The sequence below is a fragment of the Euprymna scolopes genome, chromosome 20 (genome assembly GCF_053919585.1).
Source record: "Euprymna scolopes isolate OS-2025 chromosome 20, ASM5391958v1, whole genome shotgun sequence".
Lineage (NCBI taxonomy): Eukaryota > Metazoa > Mollusca > Cephalopoda > Sepiida > Sepiolidae > Euprymna > Euprymna scolopes.
In genome coordinates, this window is record NC_136501.1 from 10,408,387 (window position 1) to 10,433,481 (window position 25,095).

At 35.2% G+C, this 25,095-nt stretch overlaps 1 protein-coding gene across 1 annotated transcript in view; it reads right to left on the reverse strand.

Annotated features, from left to right (window-relative positions):
- The window catches only part of LOC145241652 (venom allergen 5-like), a 31,100-nt gene extending 6,737 nt beyond the window's left edge, over window positions 1-24,363 (reverse strand). The window contains exons 1-7 of the mRNA XM_080104786.1: window positions 24,121-24,363; window positions 22,124-22,200; window positions 21,819-21,972; window positions 19,973-20,091; window positions 4,901-4,998; window positions 3,673-3,705; window positions 351-477 (exon numbers count right to left, since the gene is read on the reverse strand). Coding sequence (XP_079960912.1) covers window positions 351-477; window positions 3,673-3,705; window positions 4,901-4,998; window positions 19,973-20,091; window positions 21,819-21,972; window positions 22,124-22,200; window positions 24,121-24,300 — 788 coding nt within the window. The 5' untranslated portion in view covers window positions 24,301-24,363. The remainder of the gene's footprint in view (window positions 1-350; window positions 478-3,672; window positions 3,706-4,900; window positions 4,999-19,972; window positions 20,092-21,818; window positions 21,973-22,123; window positions 22,201-24,120) is intronic.
- Window positions 24,364-25,095: the final 732 nt, after the last annotated feature.

The window sequence follows — 25,095 nt, forward strand, 5'->3', positions numbered from 1 at the left end:
ATGGGTTAAATAGTAAAGAATGATAAGACAGTTAAGTATAAGAGAAGCAAAATTTCTCTATAACATCATTTCATTGCTTGAGGTCAGATTTGATTTTTCCTTGTTATAGGATTTAAACAGTTTAAAATAGTTTGTGCTGTGGATTGTGCAACTCTTGCTTAACGTCGTGAATAACGATATTTAAATTTTGGATAACATCATTCACATATACTTCATAAGCATACATTAAAAAAATATAATATTTTGCTGAGATGTTATCTCACTGATTTCAATGTCAGAAGTGATCTTTTTCTTCTGCAAGAATTTCATTGAATTTTTGATGCAAGAAAAGCAATGATTCTGGTACTTACTCACAGGTGGCGCCACAATTCAAAGCCATGTAGTTAAAATAGCGAGTGTTTGGGATACAGAGCTTTCGGTCCCAGCTTTTGCAGCAAGAATCGTTGTCAAATCGGCACAATGTCGCATTAAATGGACCTAAAATAAAACGGTCGTGAAATTAACAAACGCATTTTAAAAAACGCTTATTACATACACTAGATGATACACGGAAAATTATCGGCAATTTCCGTTACATCCGAAAGAAGGCGAAACTAGTTACTTGTACAGTATATGATCCTGGAAAAGTACAAAGTTTTTTTCTCCTTTATTTTTCGCTAATTCCCGTTATAAGTAAACGAATAGTAGTAGGTTGTTAAGAAGTTTTACTGTTTATTCTCCGTTATTTCCGTTATACCCGAAAGCAGGCGATACGAGTATGTTTCCTGCTATTTTTTTTACAGTTTAGAATGCCGGAAATGTACGAAGATTTTCCCTTAATTCTCGATAATTTCCGTTATAAGCAAACAGTTGGAATATTTATTATTACGAATAATGTAGCTAAGAAGTTGTATCGTTTGTGCTCAGCAATTTCCGTTGTAAAACAGAAATTTTTATATTCTATTTTTATGATTGTGTAGCGAACATCTGTTAGAGTTAGTTCTCCAGGCAGACGGTCGCATATTGAATAAGTGGTTGAGAACACACAAGCGTTGGAAGTCAACAGAAGAAAAGAAGGATGTAAAAAACAAAACAAAAATAAAACCGATAATAATAAAGAGACGGTTACATTTACATACATTAATTTCTCGTGATGAAGGTTTGTGACAGAAAATAAAAGCAGATATAAACAAAGAGGAAATTAATAACAGTACTCTAAATACATATATTGTCAGGGTAAACACATTATAGAGAATACATGGGTTATGTAGAGTAAATAGCACTTATTGTCTGGGAATTATTCTTAATATGAATACTGCAAGCAGTGAAAACATATTGAAATTACTAGTTGCCTGAAAGTACCGCCTTAACTGTCAAGATTTAATTCATGACTAATGCTTGTACGTCGTTACTTGCAACCTTTACAGAGATACGACTTGATCGCAAAATCGCTGAACATTCTGAGAGTCCATTGTGTGGTATCTTCTTTTCGATTGTTAGTCACCTTTGAATAACGCATTAGTGTAATCAACGCGGTGGATTTTGGAACGTAATTCTCTGAATAACGTCAGCACACTCTAACAAACACGCCCGTGTGACTCTCTTAATTAGGGTTTTCATATTATAGACTTTTGTTAACTTTTGTTAGACTACCATTAAAAAGCCTGACGTAAAAATGTGTAAAATATTGAGCTGATGTAGAACGCGTTCATCTAGCTTCAAGCCCAAGCAAGAAAAAGATCGCGTCTCGATTTTTGAATCTCGCACTAAACGTGTGTGAGTAATGTTATCTTGTTGCCAGTATTATTCAAGGAAGACATCTTGAATATCGTTTATGAGAAATAACTCTGAACACAGTTATACCATAAAAGTACGCAAAAGCCAAAGCTGAAATTTGGAATTTACAAATAACGCTAAAAATACGAAAAAAGAAAACATGAGAACAACAAGAAATAATTTCGCATTATTTGGATTATCGGACTTATCTTGAGTGTTATTTTCACAACGTTTCGGTCGATGTAACCGCCGACCTTCTTCAGGTGTATTCTGTCGAATTCGGAAATATTTCTGCCAAAGTCGGAAATTTGTACAGAATTTCGGACTGAACGCTTTATTAATTAACGCATGACATGGCTGGGTAGAAGTCCTAAGTTATCCACAATTGTATTTTGAGTGCCGCCAGCACTGAAAATTGAACCTTCAACCTCCAGAAGAGTAAATTTTACTAAATGTTACGCTACGAATCTATTGGGAATTACTCCAGACTTCTACCCAGTCATTGCTGACGGAACGAGAACATGCTGCTCCCTTGGATATGGATTAAATAAAGGGTTGCATTCGAAATTCCGTGCAGATTCCCGAGTTTGATCGAAAGATTCCCGAGTTCGACAAGATACATCTAAAAGAAAGTCGGAGTTTACATCGACTGAACCGTTGTGAAAATAACACTCAAGATGAGAACAGTAGTCCGAAGAATCCAAATAATACGCAATTTACACATAGGAACGTTACGACTTTTATTCTATAGATAGGCACTCGACCAAGTTATCCGGAAATAGAAATCTTCTGACACTCTAGAAAGGCATAAACTAGCTAACAGTTGATAAAAACAGCGGGCGGAATCTCTAGTGCAAAAACGTGAAGTATTTTTATTTTATTTATTTATTTTTTCTCTAAACTAATCCTAAATGTTTTGTTACATTGTTTTAAATTTGCTTTTCGTGTTTTATGTATTTTGTCTGTATTTCTCCTGTCTTTTTGTCTGTATTTCTGTATTATCCGTCCCCCCTCCTGCTACAAAGTTTTAAACGAATAATCAATCCTCATCTAAAAAATTCAGAAACATAAGAAATATTTTATTCTATTTTTTTTTATTGAAATGATCTTAGATTTGTGAGAATAAATGATTTCATTGTTCGGCATCTCAAACATTATTGTTGGCATGCTGTTGTTTAGCGATAGATTGTGATCAGTAGTTTAAGAGTTTATCGGTTAAATATTTACACACAGATACACACATACATTTACTGTTTTATTTATATAGATTTGATTTCCCATTAGTTGTTTGTTTTGTTTTACCGCATATCAACCCTTTTGGGGTTATTTAATCGCGTATCTAGTAATTTTGGAAAACGAGTTTATGCTTCTAGTATTTTATATCTTCAAATATTTATTCACGATGTTTGGTTTATTTGTTTTGTAGAAGAAAATTGTTGCTTTTTGTGTTTGACTTTGCAGAACATGATTGCGTTCTGAAAAGGAAAAGGAAAAGGAAAAATACAAGTCCCTGATAGTAGCCCCCCCCCCCCAACATCAAAGTGGCCATGTGCCTTGTTTGGGGTGAAAATGTCATAAAAAATTCAATGTTTGGTGCATTTTAGGTCAGAAAGCTAATATCTTCAGACAGCCTGATTTGGTAGAAACATAAAATTTATAAGATTTTATTCGACGTGAACAAATTCCGCGGAATCTTTCACATGTTTTCTAATGGCTGGATATACTTGATGCTTCGCTAAAGTTATCAAGGGTATTTTTTATCGTAATGCCATCACTAGATGGGTTGCCTACCACGGCTTAAGAGATTTGATTTTGCATTAAATAACCCATTGTTGTTGATATTCCCTAAAATGTACAAAAAAAAAAAAAAAAAAAAAAATGAATAAAACTAAATAAAGTTCGTCCGAAAATACTTACGGCAATCTGGTTCGAACGCCGAATCGCAATATTCTGAAAATAAAAACCCAGAAGTAGATTGAACCTAAAAGAAATTTACGCATTGAATTTGCATGAGGAAATAATCAAGCTTTGTTCTTATTTAAAACTAGCTAGATGTCCGGCGTTGCCCGGTCGTACAGTACGCCTAAAACATCATATTTTAATTTATACAGATTGCATATGTATTATTATAGACTCAATCCTCTATTGATTATTATATATTACGAGAAATAATTTGTTCGGTGGACTAATTCGCAAAATAAATAAATAAATAAATAAATAAATAATGTCGTTCATCAAATTCCACCTGTGTTTGTTTAGAATATCACGATTAATGTCATAGAAAAAGACACTTCTGATTAAGGTTTTGCTTTAAAATATGTAACTGAAGAAATGATTTGCGGCGATTTTAAATAGTACCTCTTCTTTCATCATAAAGTGAACTTATTAATAAGAAAAAATTAAAATAAAATGGTAAGGTACACTCGGGCCTGAATAGAAGATCATTCTATCTGTAGTTGAAGGCTCTACCACTAGGCTATATTCTAGATGATAATAATTCTTTTTAAGAAGAAATGATTTGCTGAGATTTTATTATTTCCCTTGACCGGTGTAACGTAAAATATTCCCAGTAAAACTTCTTCTTTTTTATCTATAAGAGAGAAAGACTATTTTTTAAGATGGGATTTTTTCGATTTTCGATAGTTATCGGATAAATTTCTGTACAAAACATATCTAAGAACACTGCCAAACATATAAATTACCTTTGCGTGAAATGTGAAAAAGATAAACCCAGCTGTTTCGGAACATATGAGGAACACACACACACACACACACACACACACACACACACACACAAAGTGACTTTTTATTAAGAGTGGAGATAACTGAAAAATGTTTTTCTTCTTTTTCTTGGATTTTAACGGAAACAATTTCTTAGATGCTGCTACGAACCCAAGTTCGGCTTTTAATGAATTGAAACAAAAGTAAAAAACAGAGTCTCTTTATGCAATAAATTCTCTTTAACTGACGGACAAATGCGACTACAAGGCAATAGGTGAGACATGAGTGCTTACGAATCTTAGTGAATTCGAAAGTTTCGAGACGTTGCGTGATTAACAATAACCCTCCAAACTTATAATACGCAGACTCTTTGTTTCCGGAAATGGTGACCCCATCTTTTGAACAGAAATTGAAAAATACTCACGACATTGATTTCTTGTACAACGCGTTCCTGGGCTCAAATTACAAAGTTCACATGTTTTAAAAGTGGTTGGCAAAAAAGGGTGTTCTGGGTAATTGCCCCTGCGAAAAAGAAGAAAAAAGAAAGCATTCAAACCTAAACAATCAATTAAACAATTTTGGATAAATTTATTTCATAACAAATAATTACTAGTAAGTAAAAATGTTAATTGTTAATTTTAACTGCAAAAATTGCCCTCAACATTTTTATTTAAAACTAAATATCTTAAATAAAGTGAGATTTTCTTATATTTGCTCGATATGCAAATGCTACATATCGGAGATGGTTTTAAACAAACATCTTCGACTTAAATTCGACCGAGTAAAAAAATGCAAGGCATGAAGCCACTTGATGTATTAAGCCAAGAAACAAAACCAACAACGGGAATATTACTTCAAGGTTAAAAGGTCACCAATAATAAGTATTAGATAGATTACGACCCAGAAAACAACAATGTTTCTCTTTTTGTGAAAAACATGGAATGTGAGGTCTAAAGAACAAAATAAGGAAAGTAAGAATTACGAAGATGCAAAAAATAAACGAAAGATCTACTTTCTACTCTTCTAAACGCATTCTATTAATTTACTTCTTCTGATTTGATAACTGATGTCAAAGAGATTTGCAAGAATTAACCCCCCCCCTCTCTCTCTCTCTGTCTGTCTTTCTCTCTGTCTTTCTCTCTCTTATAACTAGTCTTGCTTTTAACATGACAGGATACCCCCCCCCCTATTTTGCCGTAAGGACTCGGATAGATATATGCACGGGCTTGGAGTCTATATCCATAGCACACTTCCTTTAACAAGAGAAAAAAATCTTGAATCGGATGACCAGACTTTTATGTGCTTTCAACAACAGTTCATCACTGCGTTACTTACATTTTCTCCACCATTCTTCGTCAAGTCAGGACTGTACCCTAATCGATCATGTCTCTGATATTATAGAAGGTACCTTCTACTTAGATAGTAACACCCAAATACATGTGTTTAGTGACTTTAATGGTTTCTCAGGTTACATAGACGCAGCTGGACACTCTACTTATAGCTTCTCTATAGCCCATATTCTCACACAGACAGTAATGTTCCCAACCCGTCAACCAGATCGTGAATCACATCATGCTTCACTTCTAGACCTATTTCTCACCACAGTACCTGAGGATTGTGTGACAAATGCCTACAGTCCACTAGGAAACGCAAGCCACAGAGAGATATCAGTTGACATCACATATAAATCCTTACCTGAAAGTGAGGAACCATTGCTCAAAACAACAAGGTACTACAACAGGGCTGACTGGGAAGCCATCGGAGAACACATCTGAGATGCCCCATGGACCAATATCTTCTCTCTTCCTGCTGAACAGTGTGCCAATGAGACAACTGAATGGGCAAACGGGCATTGAAGCACATGTTCCCACACGAAAGTATTATAGCAAGCCCACTTACCCTCATGGTTCACTACAGATTGTGCAGCTGCCATTGCACAAAGGTAGCATGCATTCTGCTGATTCGTACGTCATAAGTCAAATACAAATAGGCAACAATTTGTAAATGCTAGAAATCATTGTATGAGTGAAATAGCAACAACCAAAAAGAAAGCATGCTGAAATAATCAGGGAACACATTGAATCGCAAAAGACAGGAACTCGTGATTTCTGGGAAATCTATAAGAGTGTAGTGAATAAAGGGCAATCAGTAATTCCGCTACTGAGCAACAACCAGAGAAGGCGGAACTGCTTGCCCGGCGATTCGCGGCCAACTCTACCTTAGAGCCAACAAACAACTCCTTTCCAAATTTCCCTATGCGGACTGAAGCCACATTAGATGATGTAAAAATTACCCCTTCTCATGTTCGCAATATCATAAAAACTTAGACACCTCAAAGGCCTGATCTTATCCCTGCATTACTAATTAAGAAATGTTTAGCTGAGCTAGCCCCTATACTTTCTAAGCTCTACAATAAATGCCTTGCTGAAGCTCGCTTCCCTAATAGCCGCAAGATGGCCTATATGGTACCAGTGTACAAGAATTCTGGTGAAAAAAAACAGACCCTCTCAATTAACGCTCCATTAGTCTCCTCCCACTCTTCGCTAAAATCTTTGAGACCTTAATTAATCAAGCACTAGTTCACCACCTCGCAAAAGCTAATCTTCTCTCTGACAAACAGTATGGATTCAGGCAATGTTGTTCTACTGCAGATATTTTAACAGTCATCTCTGAACGTATTTACTATGTATTGGATGAGGCGGGCGAAACCAGCGCTATAGCCCTTGATATATTCAAGGCCTTTGACAAAGTCTGGCATAAAGGGCTGCTAATGAAAATTAAATCGTACGGTATAACTGGAAGTATACTAAATATAATTAGATCCTTCTTAAACAATAGAAGCATACAGGCTGTCATTGACAGACGTACATCCAAGCAGAATAACATTAATGCGGGAGTGTCTCAGGGGTCGATCCTTGCACCATTATTATTCCTGATATTTATAAACGACCTCCCTGATAATATTGTGTCCGAGATGGGTATATTTGCTGATGATATAACGCTCTATATTATGCATGAGGGAAGAACAGATGTACATAAATCTAAGACAATGGCAGAATTGTTAGAAAATGACCTCCAGACTATAGTGGAATGGGCCACAAATGGGTGGTAACATTTAATGCTAGTAAAACTAAGCTGTTATCCTTTAACAATTACAAGACGCATCTCCAAACCCCTATATCCATGACAAATTGCACTCTACCTGAGAATTTTACCTTCAAACTCCTCGGCCTAACATTTGCAGGCAATATGAACTGGAACAAATACATAGAGGACATTGCAAAGGCTGCTGCAAAGAAGGTGGGTTCCCTCTATCGAACTAGAAGACTACTCACGCCTGAAAGTATCCTGTACCTTTACAAGGCCACCATTCGCCCATGCATGGAGTATTGTTGCTACATCTGGGTTGGTGCATCTGCCACTAGTCTCTCCCTCTTAAATAAAATCTAAAAAAGAGTTAACAATCTAATCGGTCTCACTTTATCAACTAAGCTCCAGCCCCTGTCTCATCACCGCAATGTTGCATCGCTGTGCCTGTTTTATAAATATTTTAATGGAATGTGTTCTGATGAACTTGTTTTAGTTGTACCACCTCGACGTACCTATCCCCGACAAACCCGCTTAGCAATAAGATCCAGCCCCTTCACTGTTGTTGTTCCTAAATGCCAGAAAGCTTTCTATTCTAATAGTTTCTTCCCTCGAACAGCTAGCCTTTGGAATTCCCTTCCTGCTACCTGCTTCCATGGCTGTTCTGATATGCAGAAGTTTAAATGCAACATAAACATATCTTGTTAATCTTTCCTAGACATGGTCCCAAATAGTAGTCCCTTACGTCCAAGTGATGATATGCTTTGTAAAACCATACCAATAAGTAAAATAAATAAATAAATAAATAAATAAATAAAAATAAACGAAAATTATCTAATTAGAATCATCTTTTCATATTACACCGAGCATGCGATAATTTCAAATTCATCACACGCTGACCTTACAATAAGTGATTAATAATGAAAATCCTCTAACAAAGTTATTTTTCCGTTTATTAATCACTAGCAGAGTACCCGGCGTTGACTGGGTGTGAAGAGGTTTTATGGTAAGGGTATTGAGCAACGGAGCACCCCCTCCCCAATGTTAAAAAGGAAAAAAAAATTAACCAACCCCCTAAAAAAATGAAAATAGCAGCGAATACTGAATACTGGTGCGAGTGCAAAAAAGAAGTAGTAATCAGGCAGGCAGGCTCGAACCTGTAACGCTAAGAGGAAAAGGAAGTGAAAAAAACAAAACAAAAAAACGAAGGACTTAGTCGCCGCACCTACCGCAACATACGACGTGGCGGCTGTTCAAATTAAATTTAGTCATAGCAAGACGTATAGTGACTTTGCAAAAATGTCGACGAAAACAGTGACCCCTCCTTGTAAAAAACGGCCTAGATGACGGTGAAAGAATTAATATTTTTGGCCAATTTTTGGATATTTGTCGTTTGAGAGACTAAGCTTTTGTTAGTTTTAGTTGTGTGTGTCGAAAGTTTTAGTGAGACATACAAAAATACGTACATACATACATACATACATACATACTAACAGACAGGGTTTTTTTTACATGGAAGTCACCACTTATCAAGGCCCGGAAGCCACTCGAGGATAAGTGTTACTGCGTGTACAGTAACCAATGAGATAGTATTGTAGTAATTGTTAGTATTGGAGATTTGATAAAGTGTCTTACTTAAGGGGGCGGTTCATCAGGAATTTGTTTATGTTGGACTTGAAGACATCCAAGTTTTAGTCAGGTGGTAAACAGGCAGATGAAATTTACATAATAGATAATAAAACAAATATATTCTTTTCAAACAGAAAGTTATTAACAATCCTCGCCGTTAAAGAACCCTATTTTAAATATTTAAATATTTGAAAACATTTCCAATTTTGACGAAAATAACAGAGGTCCTCTTCGTTATTGTAGTTGTATCAAAATAAAAATATTTTATAGTCAGCAGTGAATCAGTCTCCTGGTACTGTGTCTCATAATTTGGAAATACTTGGAAAAAAGTTCTGTTAATAGCTGAAGCGATTCGCAATCATTCGACTTTTCGCTTCAATCGCATTACATATGTCAGTCAAGGTTCCAATCTCAGCCATCAATACGGCAGAAACTGAGCCATTTTATACTTGATTTACTTTGTAGAATTTTTTGAACGACATGCTAGATGCTTTCACTCATTTCGTATGCGTCTAATAACTAAAAACGATAGCAGAATTACGTCTGCCGATGCCTATTTATTTTCTATAAATTGGTCACAACAATTGTATAGAAAAATATGAGACGACTGTATATTTAACATGAAGTAAATTAGTTTACTTTTCAGAATAGGCATGTCTTCAGATATACAGCATGTATAAAACTTAGAACAAGGCTTATATGAAGTGTAGTAACCACGACGGATAGGAACTCTGAATCTCCTGACTGCATTCACTGCAATTACTGCTTTCGTAGTTGTCATCTCACCACATTTTGGCCATGTAAGCCTCTGGCCGGCTTTGGGTAGGATTGAAACTTCTATCTTCAGACAATTCTCACCTGGAACCATAGAGATTCAACGTCTCTATCAACTGCGCCACGGGCACCTGACGAAGGCCAGAGGAATAGTTGGCCGAAACGTCGTGAAACAACTAAGAAAAGATGAGGATAACAGTCCGCAATAAAATAAAATTAATAAATAATACTCATCTCAATGAACTCCAATAAAATAATATAAGGCTTATATGATTAAGCCTTTTTAATAATTAGCCATTTAGATGAGTATGGAGGCTGTTTATACTAAAAAGTTACCAAATTATTACAAATAAAGTTATTATAAAAGTTAATGATACATATAAATTTATCTTTCAATAAAATAAAAATATTTTCAGCAATAATAAATATTGTTAAAGTATTTATTATCATTATAATAATTAATTAATTAATTAATATAAAGGAAATAATTCGTATCTAATTAACTGATAATTAAATACCTTTGATGGATTAAATTTCGAATAATTGAAAACAAAAATAATATAATTAAGTTCCTTTCCTCATTGGGACTCTGGTTAATATAAATATAAGGAAGACTTTCATGGTAAAAGACTAAAAATATTTTAAAACAAACAATTAATAAATCTTGCATCGTATAGGAACTTTTAAAAATTCTGATACGAATTTCTACAATTAATTTTATTTTTTATTGTTTTCAATCGATTTATACACAAAAAGCATCAACATAAAAAAATTAAAAAAAATTATAAAGAAGTAAAAAAATATAAAAAATAAAAAATAAAAAAATACAAAAATGAAAAAAATAAAAAAAATTAAAAAAAAAAAAATTAAAAAAATTAAAAAGGTACAATTAAATAAAAGCTCTCTGTTCTCTTTAACAATGTTTGTTTAAATGAAAAAAAATACTGTCTAAAAACACACACACACACACACACACACACACACACATACACATATATATATGTATATATATGGTTTTTTTAAAAAAAAAATTTTTTCTTCATGTATGTCTGACATTTTGTCCGTCCGTTCCACATTTTTGCTCGGGAAAAAAATTTAGTCGATTTGGCTTAAATTTTGTATGGGCCTTTATTAAAATAAGGTACAGCGAACCAAGTATTATGGTATACGCTCGATTCACAGTTAGAGGTAAATAAGGATTAATGAGGATTGATCAGCACAATACCACACTTATTCAAGAAATTTGGCATACAGCATTCATTCTAGTAAACGAGTTAGAACCTTTTGCCGTTTTGACGGGCTAAAAATCTAGTATATACACACATATATATGGTAATTTCCTTCAGTCTTGACAGACTATGGATACCAACTTCAAGGGTGCGCGCGGAATTTATGTGGCAAGAGTTGAGCAATTACCAACCGCACCTCTCCTGAGTCAGCGTTGTTAAATATCAGTGACAAGTGGTATTTAAGACAACTGGAAACAATGCCGAGATAAGCGGGGAGCACATACAGCGCCTAGAATTCCACAACGGTGACCGGTATGGTACTAGCCAGGCTCAACGTTGCTTAACTTCAGTGATCTGATAAGAACTGGTGTATCAACGTTATTATGACGTACATGTAATACACACACACACACATATATATACACACATATATATACACACATATGTCTTATAGATAGATAGATAGATAGATAGATAGACAGACACATGCATATGGTACTTTTTGTAGGCGTTTGCTATAAGTAGCAATAACCGGGATGAACCTAATTTTGCTGAGTACAATATAAAAATTCATTGTTTGAATGCCATAAAACGAATGATTGTAGTGTAAAAATGTTGCCAATGGTTTTAACGGTTGTTTGATCTTTCTAAAAATACAACATTGTTTTAACGTAACGTTTTAACGTGTTATTAGAATAATTAAGTGTACGTTTTTGTTGGCTGAGATAGACGCCAGACTTTCGACTCGCGATTAAAAGAAACAAGAGATGAAAGTTGGTGGGTGGGAAGGTTTCCGGTCACATTAGATTTGGTATGTTTGCACATAAACAAAAAATGTTGCCGGAAGGACAGGGGTGGGGTGATATGCGTGTATGCGAGGAATGTGTAGAAGCGCATGAACACTTTTGAATTTAGAATCTTCATATTTAGATGTAAGGAAACTATTATTAACACATTACGTGCATTATGTTATGTAGGGGTTGGACTTATAATAAAAAGTACATACCGTTTATCAACTCTTCGACAAAAATAATGCATCTGACAATCTGGTTTTCATTCTTCATGAGCTGTCTCATTATATATATATATATATATATATATATATATAATATATATATATATATATATATATGTTTTTTATTATTACAATCTCAAGTCAATAATAATAATTAATATTAACAAAGATTTGGCTCTAGTAACATACCGAGAACTTTTTATCCTTCTTTTTTACCACATATACCTCTTAATATATATATATATATATATATATATATATATATATATATATATATATATATGTATATATATATACATATATATATGTATATATATATATATATATATATATATATATATATATATATATATATATATATTGTTTTATATAGAATGGATTGATAGCAATAAATAGTGTATTTCATCGTTCGTTACAATTGTTTCAAGACCATTCGGACAAATTCAAATCCTATATCGCTTGAAAAATTTCGCAAGAACAGCCTATCATCATACGTTTTACAATGAACAATATGGAATTTATTTCACTTTTAAGGAAAATTATGAGAAAATATTTTACCTACATCTCTTCTTTCCAAGGTTTTTAAAAAAGTTTTATATATTTACGAGGGGCGCGCAATAAGTAATGCTCTGACCCACTTTCCATAGCAGTAGAGCAACGAAACTCGGCACAGTTATTAATCTTTCTCTACATAGGAACCACCCAGAGTTATGCATTTCTCCCATCGTTTTATGCAGCTCTGGAGACTGTTTTTGTAGAACACCACAGGTTGGTTCTCCAACCACGACGTGACTTCAGAAATCAAAGCTGCATCATCTGGGAAACGCTTTCCTTTCAAAAACAACTTCATGGCTGGGAAGAGGTGAAAGTCAGAGGGTGCAAGGTTAGGAGAGTAGAGAGGATGGGGGAGGATTTCATAACTACACGCCTGTGCTTCTGATCTGGCGACATGCGAGTTGTGGACCGGAGCGTTGTCCTGCAGGAGGAAGGTACCTTTGCTGATCTTGCCCCGCCTCTTGATTTTGATAGCTTCCCTTAATTTCCTCAAAAGTGAAGCATAATAGGCTCCTGTAATTGTGGTACCCTTTACCAGGAAATCTGCCATCACTACTCCGTTCTGGTCCCAGAAGACTGTGAGGATAACCTTGCCAGCGGAGGGCTGTACCCTTGCCTTCTTTGGAGTCCAAGTGCTTCCACTGCATTGACTGGGCTTTGGTCTCTGGATCATAGTGATGGACCCAGGTTTCATCCTGTGTAATCAGTCTTTTGAAAAACTTTGACTCATCTTCTTGGCACATCTCCAAATTCATCCTCGAGCACTCGACGCGTTCTGGCTTCTGTAATGGTGTGAGCAACCTGGGAATCCATCTGGCAGACACCTTATGCATATCAAAATGGTCATGAATGATAGTTTCCACAGACCCTGTACTAATCTTGACATCTCGGGCTATTTGGCGAATAGTAATGCGCCAATCTCCCAAAACGGCAGCCTCAACTTGACGGACAGATGCCACATCAATGGCAGAAGGGGAGGGGGCGACCAGGTCTGGGAGCTGTTTCCACAGACTTCCAGCCATGTTTGAATTCACGATGACAACGTTTTACAAGGTCATATGATGGGGCATTATCACCATAAGTTTCTTTCATTTCATCAAAAGTCTCCTGTGGTGTGCGTCCTTTCAAATGCAAAAACCGGATCACTGCTCGACATTCAACAGGCTCCATTTCACACCTGACTCAGTTCAAACACCTGTAAAACAGAAACCACAAGAAGTTCAGGGCTGTAATTTGCCACATAACCCGTAGAGATATAACTCATTGCACATGCAAAATTTCAGCTAGATCAGAGAACTGGAAGTGGGTCAGGAGCATTACTTATTGCACGCCCCTCGTTCCTATTTTCATATCTCTATTTTAAATAAACAAAAAAAATTCAATCGAATTATCATTTAACGTTGCCACCAATTACCTATGTTCACTTAATATATTTTACTAATATTATTCACTAATTTATTAAATTAAATTTCTTTAATTTTATTTACTTTTTTATTTTGTACTATATATATATATATATATATATATATATATATATATATATATATATTAGTATGGAGACTCAACAGTACCCAAGATGTAGTAAGAATCAACGAATGTTCCACACTTCCAATATTTTTATTATCATCGAAATTAGTGAAATCGCCCATTTTTCAATCAAATTGCTTGATTGCCTTATCTAGTCGAGGACCCTTCGCGATATTCCGCAATGGCGTAGTTTAGATTGTATAGTAGAGAACCTACCGTTGATTTTATAAAATTATTTTTATATATAATAGCTTCAAAGTTCAAAATGCAAAATTCAAGTATCATGTTTCAATTGTGCTCTAAACAGACCCATTCATGTCTAAAGCGCTCATGTTGTATAAAAGAACTTACTGTTGATTTCTTTCCAATCAGATTTTTTCGATTTTTTTTAAAATTGCATTTTCACCGCAAGCAAGTGTAAGTGCCACTTTGATGTAATGGGTTATTATCAGGGACATAAGTGCAGGAATACTATGTAGGGAGTTATTAAAATTCTTGTAGAACAGGCAGAAGGATGCAACGTTTCGTCGATGGGACAGAGGTTGAATCTTAAATGACAGCTCAGGACCTATCAGGTTAGCGACTCTCTTTTGAATCCAGTCCAGGAGTGAGAGACTAGTAGCAGATGCACCAGGCCAAATGTGACAACAATACTCCATGGTGGCCTTGTAGCGATACAGGATACTTCCAGGTGTAAGTAACATTCTAGCACCGTAGAGAGGGCCCACCTTCTCCGCAGCAGCCTTTACAATGCTTTCGATGTATCAGTTAAAGAAGTACTTCAGGTAATTTACCTTTAGCTATTGGTGGTTAAGAAGGCCTCACGTAATTATTGAAGGAAAGAAGCTTAGTCTTGGCAGCATTGAATATGACCATCCATTTTTGTCCCCATTCCACTACAGATCGGAGGTCTTCCTTCAGTGTTTATGCCATTGCGTTAGATATGTGTTCATTTGTTTTCCTGTCTGTTATATAGCGTGCTGTCATTAGCAAATATACCCATCTCAAAGACAATTTTATCAGGGAGGTAATTTATGAATATTAGGAATAATAAAGGTCCAAGGATCGGTCCCTAAGGTACACCCGCATTTATATCATATTGTTTAGAGGTACGACCGTCGAAGACAATCTGGATTCTTCTCTTATTTAAGGATTTAATTATGTTGTCCGGTGATACCGTATGATCTGATTTTCCTGAGAAGACCATCGTACCATACTCTGTCAGAAGCCTTAGATATATCTAGGGCTACTGCCCTCCCCTCCCCTGCCTTCTCCAGTGTATAGTATATACATTCGGAAATTACAGTTGGGATATCTGCCGTGGAACAGGCTTGTCTAAATCCATTTGTTGGTCCGCCAGACGTTTAGCAACTGTAAGGTGATAGACTAGAGTTTGATTAATTATGGGCTCAAATATTTTGGCGGAAAGAGGGAAGAGACTAATGCGGCGCTAATTTAATGGGTCAGTTCTTTCGCCAGAATTCTTGTAAACTGGTACCACAGCACTCAGGAAAGCAATATTCGTTAAGGCATTTGTAGTAATGTTTGGAGAGGACTGGAGCAACCCGAGCGGAGCATTTTTTAATAGTAATGCCGGGATGAGATCGGGTCAACATGCTTTTGAGGTGTCTACGTTTTCATGATATCATGAATCTGAAAAGTGGTGTCAGTTCGCAAAGGAAAATCAGGGATGGGGTGGTTTGTTGAGTTCAATGTAGAGTTTAACGCAAACCGTCTAGCAAGCATGTTAGCCTTTTCGGTTGCCGTGCAAACAACCTCATGATTGTTGGATAGTGAGGGAATTCTTGATTGCCCATTATTTACTACACTGTTGTAGATTTTCCAGAAATCACAAGTTCCTAATTTCTGCACTTCGAGGCGTTTTCTGGTGTATTCTCTCTTAGCCTATTTCTTTCTTACGATTACTTCTAGCTTCAATAAACGTTTGTGTGTTTGTACTGGACTTCAGTACGCATGCTCTCTTTGTGCAATGGCAGCTTCACAATAGACCTTCCGCGTGAGAACATGAGCTTCAATTGCCGCTTTGAACCATTCAGTAGTCTCATTTGCTCACTGTTCTGCAGGAAGAAAAATGATAGTTTCCTATCATACCTTGTCGTTTTTAGTAATAGCTCTTCAGCTTTGGGTCGAGATTTTAGGGAGATTTCTACCATTATCACAGCGTGATCAGCATTCCTGAGTGGTATATGGGCATTCGTTACACATTCATCGGGAACTGTGGTCAAAAATAGATCTCGAATTGAGGTATGTTGATCTTGCTGGTCTGTAAAATATGCCGGAAACCTAACTGTCTGTGATAGGGAATGAGATATAGAGAAGCTATGTGTTATGCTACCAGCTGCGTCTGTGTAAGTAGAGAAACCAAGCCAATTACTGTGGTGAACATTAAAGTCAACAAATACATGTACTTGCGCACTAGTATCCAGGGAGAGTGCTGTATCTATGCTGTCAGAGACTAAGTTGATTAAAGTACAATCCCGGGTCGAGGGAGAGAGGTAGAGAAAATATAAGTAGTTAACGCTATGTTGCAGGTTAAGTCTGAAGCACATAAAGGCCTGGTCATCAGATTAAACTTAAGAACACTCCCAGACATAATGTACGTTTGTGTGAAATTTTGGAGTCCATAAGGAAAAAACTCAATCACAAAAAATACAAACATACACATACACATGAAGTGCATTTACACACACACACACACACACACACACACACACACACACACACACGCGCATTATATATATATATATATATATAGAGAGAGAGAGAGAGAGATAGATAGATAGAGAGAGAGAGAGAGAGAGAGAGAGAGAGAAAAGAAACAAACCAAGTTATGTGTTCATCAATGTTTCGTCTTTATTGCGAGACTTCCTCTGGATGAATAAAATTAAGAAGCAAAACACTAGTACAAATATTTGAAAATATAATTTTGATGTAATGAGATGTATGACCCTGTTCGATTTCAAAAACAAAATAACATCGTTGGAAATTCAAAAGGGCGGGGGCGTAGTGTTATGAAAGAGAGTAAGACTTTTTACTATAACGTCACATAGCCGTTAATATATTTAAATAGATATGATGCAATTCATATTCTTTTTGGAAATCTGTTGCCAAGGCCGCTGGAAAAATGGTGGGATCTTTCTATCGATCCAGTAGATATCTCACTGCTGATGCTATTCTCTATCTATATAAGAGCCAGGTACGTCCAAGGATGGAATACTGTTGCCACATCTGGGCAGGAGCTGCTAGAAAGGACTTGTCCTGCCTTGATAGAGTTCAAAATAGACTTCGTAGCCTCGTAGGAGATGTCCTTTTCTCCTCCTTACAACCTCTATCTCACAGAAGAGATGTTGCGAGTTTGTCTCTGATGTATCGTTATTTTCATGGAAAGTGTTCAACTGAGCTTCAATCTATGGTCCCCCCTCGCCAAACTTTCACAAGAAACACTCGTCTAGCTGTAAACACTATCAATAATTTCCCCCACTCTTTATCTGTGCCTAAACCTAAACATAGATTCCATGAACAAAGCTTCTTTCTTAGAACTGCACGCCTGTGGAATTGTCTTCCGTTTTCCTGCTTTCCAGCTGACTACAATATGGTTGTGTTCAAGTCTAAGGTAAATAAGTTCTTGATGAGCCGTTCCATATAAGTTATTAAATTTACCAAATTTTCATTACTAATGATTACTATATTGACCAACTTCTACTGTACACTCTTTAACCCTTATCCTTGAGTGGCCTCTGGGCCTTGATAATGTGGTGATGCCTTTGTAAAAAACAAAAAACAAAAAAAAAACAAATATATCCGTTATAATTAAAATATAAATGTATAATTTAAATGTTATGTAATTTATGGTTTTATTATTTATGTTAATTATTATAAATGTTTTATTCTATGGTGTGAAAGAGTTAACCTGTGTCTAAAATTAAATTATGTTCTTTTAATAGAAGTTTACTTATTAATGGAGATACATTATAAAAACGTCCACGTTGTTTAATTGTACTTGAATTTGCGATAAGCGCTGATTCAAGAAGTCTCCGTCGCGGTTTATTTGAAATAAATATAACTTTTTCTGCTGGTTTGAAGTCAAAAGTATGATTATGCTGCAATGAATGAGAAAATAATGCATTCAGAGAATTGCTATTTATTTCATCTCTTTTATGTTTATTGAGCCTTTTCTCTAATCTATGTTGGGTTTCACCAACATATACACGATGGCAATTTTGGCAAGGAATAGTGTGTATGCCTTCATTGGATATGGCTTTGTTTTAGAGATGTTTTGTTGCTTTTAATGTTTTTTATATAGTTTGTGATGTGGTTTGTATGATTGGAATTCCTAGTTTGTTTAGTACGTCGCAAATTACTGTATTATTGGTGTGTGTAGGTAAAAGAAAATGTCAATTTATGAGAGAAATGTCTCGTGTATATGATTTTTGCTTATTTATCCTGGAAATATTTGTGTGGCTTTTTTATTAGCATTTAATATAAAATATGTGGGATATTGCAAGGTTTACAAAGTATTTGTATATTTTAGATACATTGACGACATTTCAAATGTTCTTCCTGAAAACACGCACATAGATAATATTAAAGACAAATTAGACTCAGTCGAACCCTCCATAATATTTACTTATGCCACAGAAAACAATCACTTACTATCTTTTCTAGACATACTTATTATAAAATCCAATAATAAACTATCCTTTAGAGTTCACCGCAAAACTACACAAAAATATGATTGCATACATTTCCACTCACACCATAATAACAAAATAAAAACAGGTATGATAATTGGTTTCGTCCTATGTGCATTCAGAAATTACAGCCAAGAATATCTGGATGAAGAATTCAAATGCCTCACAAAAGCTTGCAATATCCCACGTATTTTATATTAAATGCTAATAAAAAAGCCACACAAATATACGGTCACTTGTCCATAATTGGTTACCGGCGTGCTTCACGCGATTATCTTACACCATTTTTGGCAACTCAAAAACTAGCTCTCACTCTGCAACTTAACTCCAACTGAAAAACATGGCGTGCAGCTCTTTATATTAAGAGCAGTGGTCAAGTCGGGAGAACGCGATCCCCTTCGTCTACCAATCAATGCTCACCACGCCGAATCTCGCCAGCAAACGATTGGTAAACCGTCTATGCTAAGCTGTTTGCATATCAAACGTACCCCAAGGACACATGTTATTCTCACGATCTGATTTTTGGCCAGAGTTACCCGGGATCAATCTTCTGGCTTGACATTTTTCGCCAACAATCGAGAATCATAGTACACTGATACTTTCTCATCATTTAAATCCAAAGAATTATTGTTTTTATGTCCAATCTGTCAGTCGGCTATGTATACATATATCCATCCTGATATCTACTAGCGCATGTATAGCTAACGCAATCAGGGTCCGTAAGAATTATAGTAATACTTCCATTAATTTAGCAATTAGCTGACGACTCCAGTCTCAACCCACTTGGCCTCAGGGTTGAATCTCTCGGTGTTAGTCATAACGATGAGATACTAGGGTTCCGCTCAAGCAATAGCGTAACACGACGACAACAGGTATGCTGTTTTTGTATATGCAAAACACCCATCCTCAGCATCGAACGACAATCTTGTTAAATCCTATATTATTAACAGACAGAACCGATTACTTACGGCGGCGAATAATCACACACGTAATTCCACCAACCGAATTTGTTGGCGCTATCTGAAAACCGAAGAGAATTGCAGAATTGCAGGCCGCATCCAACTTTTCTTGTACTGTACCAGACCATCTATAAAAGTGGAATAAAAAGATAAAAAAGGCACCAAAATGATCAGTAACAAAATAAAATTGGTTAGAGAGATATATTATTATCAATTGTTATACTAAAACTTAGTTAATAAACGCTTGCTTCACTTAAGTATTTTTCCTCTAAGTTTTAATTGCGAAAAATACATGCGAAAATGTTCCTAAGTTTTTGAGTTTTGCTTAAAATAACAATTCATGTTAATTATTCTAATTAACTATAATTTATAATTAATTTTACCGAGTTAATCATCTCTAGCTAAATATCTACCTATTATATTCATTCTCACACATTGTGTGTACTTTCCACATCTCGCTTTTATTTTTATACAATGTCTATCACTCTCGCTTCCGCCCCTCGGTCTCTTTGTTTATTTAACAGTCAATGGTGATAAAATCTATCTATATATCTATAAAAGTGAACGTGTCTGTCTGTGTGTGTGTATGTGTGTGTGTGTCTGTGTACATTTCCCTATGCAATAACTCTGTCAATTTTAAGTCTACAGACTAGAAATTTGATATACATGGTACTGAGATTTGGGAAAATCTATGTGATCGGTTTCGGCAGAAATTTGGCTTTTTAGGGGTTAAAACAGAAAGAAAAGCCGAGTCGGATTTTAGTTTTGTTTGTTTGCTTGTTCATTTTTGACGGTGCTGGATGACGTGGGTGTCCGAGAGAGGTTTGAACTTTAACGACTACGGTTCGAGTGCAACAGCCACGTTACGCAAACAGCTGATTCTAAGGGTGGCTAGAACAATGCGTATGATACTACTCGCATACATAGATATAAGAGCGCGGCCTCAGTATGATGAATAAACCATTCTGTGAAGTAAATTTTCTTATAATCCTCTTTATCTAAGCTTGCATGCGTGAACGAATGGTGGTTAATTAATCTGGCAACTGAATCCTTTGTGACATACTAAAACATTACTACAGTGCAAACACAACGAATAAAGAAATACTTTTATATTGATCAAACAATTTTACACGAGAATAAGTCAATAACTTTTTTATTTTAATAAAGCTATTAGACTTCATATAACGTTAAAAAATTACTTAATGAAAAAAGTTAAAATTTTTTAATCTTCCGAATGAAAATAAAAGTCCAAACTTTATACAATGGATAAAGACTTATATATCTATATATAAAAGTGAGAATGTGTGTGTGAGGGCAAATCTCAACCTATATACTTGAAAGTTTGATCTACAGACTCAAAATTTAGCATATAGAGTATTCAGATATGTGAAAAGCTTTTTTTATCGGTTTTCATCCGGAAAAAGGGTTGCTAAGAGATCAAAATTAAAAAAATTGATACGTAGAGGTCATCTAATTTTTATCTGTTTGTCACGACTGCGCATGCGCGGATCGTTCACATGACAGTTTCCTTATGCTAATAATAAGTAGGTTTGAAAACACTTTTTAAAGAATTGTGGTAAGCTGGCCTAATGGTTATCGTACTTGACTTTCTGTCTTTAGTCTTTGGTTTCGAAGTGAACTGTTTAGAAAAAACATATAATTCGCATTGCACATGTTTCAGTTCCTTTCCATTTTTTTTTTACTTCATTTTTTAAAGGAATTTAACGTTACATTTAATACCGGGCAACGCCGGGTACATCTGCAAGTTCTTTATAAAACAATGTTCTTTTTCTTTATCGCTGCGTAGTTAGGATATTGGTATTTTTTTTTTGGGGGGGGAGGGGTCATTTCTTACCTGCGTATATGCTTCACAGTTTCGTCCTTTCTTGCATGTATTTGAAGAATAAATATAATTCTCGGATTGCATGTGGAAGAATTGTACGATTTGCCAAGGTCTGACACGGGCCGAAACAGCCACAACGTTTTGACCAACATTTGTACCGTTATTACTGGAATGAGAAATGCGGGATTCTACCTTGTTTATCTTATAAAAGACATTTATTGAAATTGAATTCGCAAAAACTATAAAAAGATAATAAATAAAAGATTATTTTCATTGTAATTTTTACATTTGTTCATTCTAAGTTTTTTTTTACTTACAAAAATAAATTATCGTTCCCAAAAATACACCTGTCTGCTTGACCTTGTGCCAGAGACGCCAATGATTCGTCCCAGTCCTGAAAAATACCAAGAGTCATTAAAACAAACCAAACAGTAAATAATCGATACACAATAAAGTAATCCCACTCTCGCCCAGTCCAAATAAATATATCGATCTCTAACTGACGTGAACGTATAGACAAGTCAAATATTTCCAAAGAATAAAACCCGTTTGCAAATAAAGTGAAAATAAATTAACAAAAATCGACAGAATAACCGTTTGTCTTTCGGCACGTACAGTGTTTACATTTCTTTGAAGTTCAAGTTTAGCAAGAACTGATCCCTGTAACCTGACACTTCAACATACATCCTACACGATTTGTAATTAAAACTATTTGTTTTTAATAAATATAATAGTGTTAAATATCAACGTGTCATTCGTTGCGTCATTGTGTTTGAAATGTCAAAACTATTCTATGACGTCACACGGATAATGATGACGTAATCAACAGAAAACTGCAAACGAATATCAGCACAGAACGTCATTAATATACAATATATGAGAAAATTCAATATCGATGATGTTGCCAAGATTAAAGCATATAAGTTGACATTATCTCACATCTCTACAAAGCAAAATAAGAACCGTGCTATCGCCAGAGGTTTTCGGGTGTTTTACGTAAAAAGGCCGAAAGGTCCCAAAACGCTGAGCCAATGAAATCGCAACAGCTAACGTCATTTTCGAAAACAATTATTTGCTATCATTGGTTTCTTATAACTAAAAACTAACCATTTATAGTGGTTTGAAAAAAAAAAATGAAAAGAAAAAAATCATTGAAAAAATATTCTTGTTTGCTATCATTTGTTCTGCAAAAAAATAAATATTTATATATGAAACTTACCTTACAATGAGTATTTTTTCTTAATTTTAATTTTAATTTTCTTAAAGTTTCGTAAAAATTGCCCAATAATTATTCATTATTATTGGGACCTGTGGAAATTGCACAGCCGCATCTTTTATATTTATGTGTATTCTGTGCACGCTCAGCGTGAGTGGAGACCCCGTGATATGTCATATGATATATAGTAATGATTTAAAAAGTTTTTTAAAAAATGACATTTATTGAAATTGAATTCGCAACCACCGAGAATCGAAACCAAAACGTTTAACTTACGATTTTACATTAATACCTGAGCTATGAATACATTTTTGCTGCAAGGTTAAAAATTAAAACATGAACCAATGACATGCATATTTTTAATGCCGTCGTTCGACTTTTACCTGGCAAATTCCATTTTTATAATTTTCACACTTTTGCACCCATTTACCCCGGCTAAAACCCAAGTTCCGCATGTGTTCGAATGCCCTATATATTAAGTTTCATGTCTATGGATCAAAAACTGACAGAGGAGTTTGGTAGGCAAAACTTTTTAAACAGATAATTATATCCATACATAAATACATATAGAAAGAGGTTTATGTTTATCATAACCTTTTTATGCAAATCTTACGCAACTATAAATCATGTAGAATATCTACATGAATATAATTACACGCAATAGTTTACTAAACATGATGATATCATGAGAAAACGGAAAAAAACTAATAGGGAATTAATTAAAATGAATGTTTAAAAACATATGCAAATTAGCTAGATCTTTTGCAGATGAATGCAATTCCACGATCCCTGTATAACAAAGTTATATTAAATATATTAAAGTTGTATTTTCTTTTTAAATAAATAGAAAAAAGGGGTTTTAATATGAATATCGATACACAAAGCCCTCAAATTATACACACACACACACACACACACACACATATATATATATATATATATATATATATATATATATATATATATATATATATATATATGACGCACGAACTAAGAAAATACGACTCGTGCCAACCACGCACTCTGTATTCAAGAAAGAATTTTGAATAGCGAAAGAAAAAAGAAAAAGAAAAAAATCCACCATTTTGTGTGTCTCACCATCCAAAGCAAATTTGCACCATGAATCTTCTCCCGGTATTTGAGATGAGCTGCCAAAAACTCGAACTTCTCCGCCGCCGTCAACCGAGAAGGAACGAGTTGGCCAAAAACCCCGTGTCGTCCAAGCGCCTCGCGTAGGCTGCCATCTTCGGGCAGACGGGCCCAACTTAATCGTCGCATGAAACTGTTGTCAACAAACAAACAGAAAAAAATTGTCGTTTAAAAATTACATTCTTTCAATTATTGCTTTTAAAATAATCCAATTGCTATATTCATATAACTACAGAGATTCGGTAAAAAAAAAAGTAAATAAGCAAATTTACTGTTTTTTTAAATAATTCCTATTATTTCATAGTAATCCATATTTTTCTTTATCTTGCATTCCTTATTAAAGACCACATTTCGTTTTGGAATTACATTCTTTCAATTTTCATCAACGCTCTGATCCCCATCTGGCATCAATTGAAATGGATGGCTCTTGTCTTGGGAAGGCTCCATGTTTTGATAAACTTCTGGGTTTGACCTTTACTCCTGATCTGAAATGGAACACGTACATCAAGTCTATTGCCCAGGTCGCTAGGGAAATGGTGGGATCCTTCTACCGCTCCAGAAGATATCTCACTACTGATGCAATTCTCTATCTGTTTAAAAGACAAGTACGTCCAATGATGGAGTAATGCTGCCACATCTGGGCTGGAGCTGCTAAAAACAGTCTATCCTGCCTTGACAGAGTACAAAATAGAGTTTGTGGCTTAGTGGGGGATGCCCTTTTCTCTTCCCTGTAACCTCTCTCCCATAGAAGAAACGTTGCGAGCCTGTCTTTGTTTTATCGTTATTTCCATGGCAAGTGCTCGTCTGAGCTCCAATCTCTGGTCCCCCCTCACCAATCTTTAACGAAAAACACTCGTCTAGCTGAAACCACTGTCAGTAATTTTCCCCACTCTTTATCTGTGCCTAAATCAAAACGTAGATTCC